This window comes from Triticum aestivum, chromosome 5B (assembly GCF_018294505.1).
Source record: "Triticum aestivum cultivar Chinese Spring chromosome 5B, IWGSC CS RefSeq v2.1, whole genome shotgun sequence".
Taxonomy (NCBI): Eukaryota; Viridiplantae; Streptophyta; class Magnoliopsida; order Poales; family Poaceae; genus Triticum; species Triticum aestivum.
In genome coordinates this window covers 209,692,051-209,699,761 of record NC_057807.1, presented here as the reverse complement: position 1 = coordinate 209,699,761, position 7,711 = coordinate 209,692,051, and the positions used below count along the sequence as shown (strand labels likewise).

At 41.8% G+C, this 7,711-nt stretch overlaps 1 protein-coding gene across 1 annotated transcript; it reads left to right on the top strand.

Annotated features, from left to right (window-relative positions):
- Nucleotides 1-1,410: 1,410 nt before the first annotated feature.
- On the top strand, nt 1,411-7,356 carry LOC123114722 (uncharacterized). The gene is made up of 8 exons (XM_044536153.1): nt 1,411-1,518; nt 1,603-1,666; nt 2,162-2,789; nt 2,887-2,954; nt 5,705-5,747; nt 5,847-6,104; nt 6,289-6,838; nt 7,106-7,356. The coding sequence occupies exons 1-6, from the start codon at nt 1,411-1,413 to the stop codon at nt 5,980-5,982; spliced, it is 1,047 nt and encodes a 348-aa protein (XP_044392088.1). The 3' UTR covers nt 5,983-6,104; nt 6,289-6,838; nt 7,106-7,356.
- Nucleotides 7,357-7,711: the final 355 nt, after the last annotated feature.

The following is a 7,711-nucleotide window of genomic DNA, read 5'->3' as shown; positions in this document are numbered from 1 at the left end:
ACCAAAAAAGTCCTATGTAGTTATACACCTCATGGCTTCAACATTTTTACTTGCAAATGCACTAACCATTAATTAATAATGATCTTATCTTAGAATATGCTCTAAAACCTGAAAAATATGATAATGAACCTGTCTCTTCCTTACCACCAGGACACTCTGTTTATTAGGGTCGTTTCAGTTTTCAAGTGTCATCAGTGATACATGGATGGATGGTGTCGCCATTGCTCCACTGCCCCATGTTTTGGTTGTTTTGGTCCACGACCAAGGCAAGGTTAGATTTGTTCTAATTGCTAGCCAGTTTGTGGGGTTTTCCTTTGGAGCTCATCATAAAAAATGTGGTTTTAATACATTTTGTACTGCAATATCCTGCTGATTTGTTTCATGCTTGATTTTGTGCCATCGGTTCATATCCATGTTTGTAAGGCTTTATTGCTCCATTAACATGACTTTCTTCAGTTAAATGTGGTTCTAATCTGGTTTGTACAGAAATATCGTTGTTGAGTACCATGATCCCGTCGGTTAGGTGCACTTCTAATTCTGAATTGTGCTTGTTGAGTGCCTTCTTTTTTACTACCTTTCATTGGTTTATATGCAAGCTATAGAGGTTTGTTGAACAATCTGGTTATAGCTTTATTCTCTTATTTTCTTGTTCATTGCCACGTTGTTTTAGTTACCAGAAATATAAATAGGCCATGTGAAAATAAGCAAGCTTCTTATTGGGATATATTTTTGTGACACTATTTTGTACAACAAAAGCTTTTTCCTGATATGTAAATAACATTTCGTGTCCAAAATCTTGCTGAACTCACCGTTTGTTACCTATATTACTGGTTTGCATGTTTTAAGAAGGTGATTATAACATGTTTGCATTCATAGATCTGGCCATCTGCGATGAATCTTTTTGTTAATTGCTCATGCCTTATTTCAGAAAACCAAATCTGCACCATGACGATATGCTTCATGACGAAACCACTTGCTTTCATATGTATTGGACTACTGCATCATCGTCTTCGTCAATGGGAGGACGAAATATCCTATATGTGCAAATCATGCCTTTAGGCTTACTGGAATTTCACTATTGTTTAATTTAGGAAGAGTAGATTGATCCATTATCAAGGGCAACATGAATTATATGTGATTCAACACCTTTATTAAGTTTCCCTTCTTTTAGCTTATTTGTTGCTACCTGAGATAGTACTAAGCATGATCTTTGGTTTTCCATGTATGACACCGCGGAGTCATTTTATTAAGCTGGCATTAGTAATTTTGCATTTTACATAGTTCATGTGCAAGTTAAACGTATGTCCAATAATTACTAATATTAAGTTTATAATGTTGGCACAGTCTGTTGTTACCATTATCTTCTTGGGAGTACTTGAGAAGGCGTGGCTGGGAATGTGGGGACACGCCATGGTAGAGGCGCGTGGTCGGCAGGAGGAGTCATGGAGGCATGAAGGTGGACATGTGGATGTTATCGTGGCATTGACACATTTCGCTCCACCGATGCTACATACCAGGGTGAGTGAATGCTATGATGGCCTTAGATGCCTTGTCTAATTCTTGCTTGAATTTTTGGTTTTGTATACTTGGATGTATGTTCAGTTCCTACATTGTTTTTCTCATGTGGAGTTGAAACCACATTTGGTTGGTCCAATAGCAAATAATGGTATGTTTGACTCTGAAATCATATTGCATATAGAGAGATGTTCATTGTTAGTCATTGGGTTGTGGTATGAACTGCCGATTTTTATAGTCAGTTTACCGTGTCATCTATTTAGAATCAAGCAAATTTGGGCCTCTAAAAAACAATCAGGTCGACACAGTAATTTTGGCAAAACGAGAGACTGTGATTTTCCTCTCTTTAATTTTGAATTACCTTTGACAAGAAAATGTTTCCTGTTTTTTGGTCTAACCTGTCGTAATTTTGTCTCGTCGGTCCATCTATATGAGAACCTTCTAAGTGGAAGTCACAAGGTGGAGCCTTTGACAGGAAAATGTTTCTTGTTTTTTGGTCCATCTATATGAGAACCTTCTACGTGGAAGTCACATGGTGGAGCCTTAGTATGTTTTTATTTAAGTTAAGCTGAAAAGATTTTACATGATATTTGAACTAAAACTTAACTATGTCATGGCTGGTACTCCCTCTGTAAACATTTATAAGAGCGTTTAGAAAGTGCAGTTCAAATTTCGCCACACTACGCAAATTGTGTCGTTTCCCATTTTGCCCCGCGCTCACTCACTCTGCTGATTCCCCTCCCTCTCACCGCACTCTCTCCCCAAATCCCTAGCCCCCTCTCGCCGGCGCCGCTCTCCCTCACGCCGGCGCCGCTCCCTAGCTCGCCCGCGTCGGTGTCGCCCCTTCTCCCTTTCTCCTGCGCCGCCTTCTCCCTCTCGCCGGCGTCTCCTGCGCCACCTTCTCCCGCTCGAGGCAAAGTTGCCCTTTTTACCAAGGTCGAGGAGGAGCGGGAGGACAGCCTTCTCCTGCTCGACGACGGTGACGGATTTCTTCTGCTTGACGACGCCGGTGACGAACACCGGCGTTCCTCGTCGCCCTCGACCTGCAAGGAGGAGCGCCTACCCCATGTTGAGCTGCAGATTTGCTGGAGCAAGGAGTGCGTGAAGAAGCCCCTGCAGCGGCAGAAGCAGGGGCGGGGGAGCGAGTCGGACGCCGGGGTCGTCCACGGCGCCGTCGAAGCAGAGCAGCGGTGTGTCCTTGTTCAGGCTGCGGCAGCTCCTCCATGTGCCCCGCCATCTTCCTCTGCTGCGTCGACGATGGACTGTGTCTGCAGGTACTCTTCTTGCTTCTCTGTATGGATGTATGGATGATTCGAGGAGTACTATTGTCTAGAGAAGTTAAGGTCTCCTCTCTAATCTCACTCGAACTAGCTTAGCACGGTGGGATCCAATGGATGCACACGCAGATTCACTGAACTCGTCGGGGAAGAAAAACAGAGGTAAAAATCAGAGCAGAGACAGAGGATTTGGGTCCAGCCCCCTTCTTGGGGGCCTTCCTTTTCTTTCTATTCTTTCAGAGTGAATAGCTGGGGTTGGGTTGCTGCTTTTACCCCAGAAATAATCATACTGTATCTAGGAGTAAAATGCCAAATAGGAATGCCAATGATGTTGTGCTGCTTCTTTTCATACTCAGTTTGTATCGGCGATTTTTGCAAGAACACATGTGCTATAGCAAATGTAGTGGAGCAGGTATCCAACCAATCACCTGTCATTTGCTACTGCTATAACAAATGCAGTCTTATCTACTGCTTCTGTGAATCTTTTGTTCGAGTACAAATGATGAAATGTGGGCGTTTAGTTTATAAGGAAATGCCAGTGCGGCAAGACTCTCAACAGTGCATGCTTTACATTGCTCTGCTTATGACCATGAGCAGCCTGACCATGATCTTTTAATTTTGTCCAATTAATCTACCACTAGGACGAGTACTCTTTCATTAGCCTATTTATCTACTTCCACTAGAGGCATGTTTGTGTTATTTTTTTCCAAGAGGTGTAGGAATAAAAGAAGGCTGACGGCAGAGTAGCATCTTATTAGCACAAGCTTATTTGGTGAATTATCAGCCGAGTCCTATTAGTTGGTGAATTATTAGCACAATATTAGGAGCTCCTCGTTCATGTTGAATTGATGTAGAAAGGACCAGGAGTAATTATCTCCTCTCCTACTCCAACAAACAGAAGGAAATTTAGAAACTCTCCTCTCCAACAAACAACATAAAATTCAGAAATTTGCATACAATTCAGAATATTTCAGAAAATGTAATCATACAAAGCCCTTTCTTCTCCTCTGTCTCCTCTCCAACAACTTCAAAAACTTCATATAATATTTTTTTCTGAAATCATACATAGCCTTTCACAACTTCATATAAAATTCAGGTAATGTAATCACAGAAAGCCTTTCCGCAAATTCAGAAATTTCATATAAAATTCTGGGATAAATTCTGAAACTTCCTAAAATTCATATAAAATTCCTAAAATTCAGAAAATCATATGCTCTCCTCTCCTTTCCACTACAGACATCGAGTACAAGACTTTCCATTACAAACATCGAGTACAAGCATCTCCTCTCCTTGCCTCTCCTCTCCTATCCTCTCATCTCCTTTCCACACTAGTCAATGCCTTTCCACTACAAACATGGAGTACAAGCCTTTCGCTACAAGCCAAACATGGAGTACGGTATCTCTCCCTTTCCAATCCAAGCTCACTGGACATCTTGTTCTAGAATATCCATGGCATGTTCATAAACTTCACGGGGAAAGTGAATCCTAGGTGGTAGGATTCCTTGCCTTTCCAATCTATCCTTGCGCAAATGTGGAATTTTGTATGCATTTTCCCCTTCATGGTTCATCACTTCTACCATGACGGTCTCAAGTGTTAGAAATATTCTGTTGAGTTTTCCGGCATCATACTCATCAAATTCTTCCTGCACACCTTGAATCAGTTCTTTGATAGTTGTGGGTGCTCTACAGTCGGTCAAAGACTCAAGGGATCTGAAATATCCAAGATCAAGTGCGTTTAGATCAGGAGAATTTGGAGGCTGGTTTATTATTTTAATGTCCAGACCAGTTGTAGCCACAGCTTCTGCAAACTCTGCATCACCTGGAAGAATGTGCGTTCTTGCGTTATCTTGCTGGATCAATATTGGATTAGTATCATCTGCGGGCCAGACTTCCTTTATTCCAGGAACCACTTTTTCTATCATATACCTCCTCATTACCCGTCGGTTCATGTTGACGGACTTGATTTCAATGGTCCCTCTTGCTCTATACTCACTTCTTCTAGCAGCAGGAATCTCTTGCACAAAGGGCCAGACACCAATTTTACCTGAGAATGTCATATTGCCTTCAGCGTCATATCTAGGTCGAGCAACAGCGGTCAGAAACATCACTTTCCCAATACAGTTTTTGTTCCGGACAGTTCTGACCGGGTCATCTTCCTCGGGGAGGAGGTAGTAGCATCTGTTCATTTTTGTCATATAGAACCACTTTTCGTCAATATGCACAATGTTGTGCATACTGATGAATTTAGGTCTTGGAGCTGCTAAGGTGGTCTCGTCAAGCATTGACAAACAGAACTTGATCCTTTCTTTTTTATTCTTTTCTTTCAAGGATGGCTTCAAACGATTGTGTTGCTGCTTCTCTTGCTTATATCTGCATGAACAAGTCCATCAAATGACACAATCTTCAGTTTATATGGTTCAGAACTGGTTAAGTTTATAAGCTAAAACATTAGATATGCAGATGTTTGAACTCTCTGTAATAAATTTATATGGGGTATCATTAGATGCTGCTGCAAAGATTCAGCTCTTTGTAAATTCTGCTAACTGATAATTTAGTTTCTATACATTTGCTGAATTTATATGGAGTAGTTTCTGAATAAGAGTAGTAATGCAGAATAGTGTGAATTTATATGCATTAGCTTATTCAGCTATAGAGATTCATATACATTTGCCCAGATTGACCAAATAAATTTGAACTCTTTGTAATACTTCGTTAGAGAAAAAAAATATGGAGTATCATTAGATGTTGTTGTACAGATTCATAGTAATGCTGCGGTAGAGACAAAATGCTCCTTCATGGTACTCCTCCTTTTATTTATATAGAAATGCAGGAGTACTCTAGGATCATTCAACTGAGCCATTTGTAAAATTTGTGTCAATTTGCTGAATCTAGTAATCCTTGGCATTTTGCAGACGCGTACGATTCGCTTGATTCGGGTGGGAACATTACAATCAAGTGGGCACTGGAATGATCATGTGATGCATTGTTTGAAGTTAAGACTAATTCAGTTCAGTCTGTTTGAAGCTAAGACAAATTTCCTTGGCATTTCACTAGATGTGGTGTTAATGGCCTGAAGATTTTATCAGATTATCCACCATTCATCCTGCAACCGGACTGGCAAATACTGTTGAATATGTTCAGAAGCAGAAATTGGAACAAAGGAAAACATCACATGCTCCGACCAGATTAATTTCCATCTTAGCTAGATGCCTAGTTACGGGAATCGACCAGATTAATTTCCAACTCAGCTAGATCGTTGCTATGGAGACAGATGAGTCGTAGGTTGGGCATCGCCCCCTCCTCAAATCCCAGGTACGCTATAACATCTCCTTGTCTCCCCTATCAGTTCAGTTCAGTCTGTTTGAAGCTAAGATCAATTCAGTGCATGCCCCTATCGCTACAGAAGTGCACATCAGCTTTCTCATTCTTACATGAGCAAATTTCATGAAAAGAATCTTCTATGAGAACACATCGATTTGGTTTTTTTCAAATGCAGGAGTACTCTATGGATTACAGAAGAATTGATTTGTAAGATTGCCCACAAGTGATACTGTGCAGAAAATTGTGAAATTAGTCTGACTTCTACTGTACAGAAGAATTGATTTGTAAGATTGCAGACAAGAATTGATCTGAGTTCTGCTGTTGTGCAAGGGGAGAGGGGAGGAGAACCTGCCTGGAAGCAATATGCTGCGGCGGCGGGGACGAGCTAGGTGGGCTGGGCGCGACGAGGACCAATCTGGGGCAGCGACGACCAAGCTGGGCGGGGGCGGCTACCAAGCGGGCACAGCGGCAGCCAAGTTGGGCGGGCGCGGCAGCAACCAAGCGGGCGCAGCGGAGGCCGAACTGGGCACCTGGGATCTGGACCGAGCGCCTGGACGAAGGGGGCGAGTGCCTGCAGGCGGGGCCCGAGCGCTTGGACGAAGGGGATGACGCGAGCTCCTGCAGGAGGAAGACGGCACGCTAGAGAAGGAAGACGGGCGAGCTCCTGTAGGAAGAAGACGACGCGAGCTCTGGAGGAGGAAGACGACTCAAATTTCAAATCGAGGGTAAAACTGTCCATTTCCCCATTTGTCGGCTGTGTCCTAAAATTCTAAACGCTCTTATAAAAGTTTACAGAGGGAGTACTTCATTTGAGACTCCTGGCTGATACTATGACCAGTCTTCTCCGTCTTGATTCTTAATGCCTTCTTCGTTTTAGTCTCCATCTACATGTGCAATCAATATTTTGCTAGAGATGTCTATATAATTGTATTGCACATTGTTTTTCTGCTATCTAAATAACACTTGCATTGGCTTTGGCGGTGGTGATGCAGGATTCGTTGGAAGCCACACAGGGCACCCGAGAAGGAGAGGAGGAGAATGCTCTGAAGAGAAGAAATGATAGGTTTTATTGTTTTGTTTTAAGAGCAAGGGAGTTGATATGTAGTCCCCTGGCTTATTTGTATTCTACTATGTGTATGGCAAAGAAATCATGATTTTATACACACATATATTTTTAAACAAAAGCCTATGTATTTTTTGCTCAAACACAGTCATCGGAAAGCGCACATATTTTCAATGCGTACATGATTTTAAATGGTTCTTTGTGAAGATGGTAGCAAATATTTTGTGCTATCAAATTAAAATGTGTATATATACATCTCATTGTAGACAACAATCGACCATGTTTCTTATTAAAGGTGATTGAACCATGGATAATTTTTTTCCTTGTGCATAGGGTGCCTCTGCGTCATTTGGCGCAACAGGTCCCCGTTTCCCCTCACTAAGAGAGATTAAATTTGTTGTCATATGTGCTTGCCCGTAACAAAATCAACTAAGCCATGGAATCATCAGCATGATAACCATATTTTCAGTATAGCATTCCACTACAAATATCGAATAGGTCTTTGCAAAATGCAACTATTTTCATCGACAACATG

What these genes read in the sequence shown, in the direction of transcription:
- LOC123114722 (XM_044536153.1), top strand. Translation starts at nt 1,411, where the DNA reads ATGGTAGAGGCGCGTGGTCGGCAGGAGGAGTCATGGAGGCATGAAGGT. An exon ending in TGGTCCAATAGCAAATAATG is followed by an intron (nt 1,667 to 2,161) that starts GTATGTTTGACT and finishes AACATTTATAAG; the next exon opens with AGCGTTTAGAAAGTGCAGTT. An exon ending in GGTGGGAACATTACAATCAA is followed by an intron (nt 5,748 to 5,846) that starts GTGGGCACTGGA and finishes GCATTTCACTAG; the next exon opens with ATGTGGTGTTAATGGCCTGA.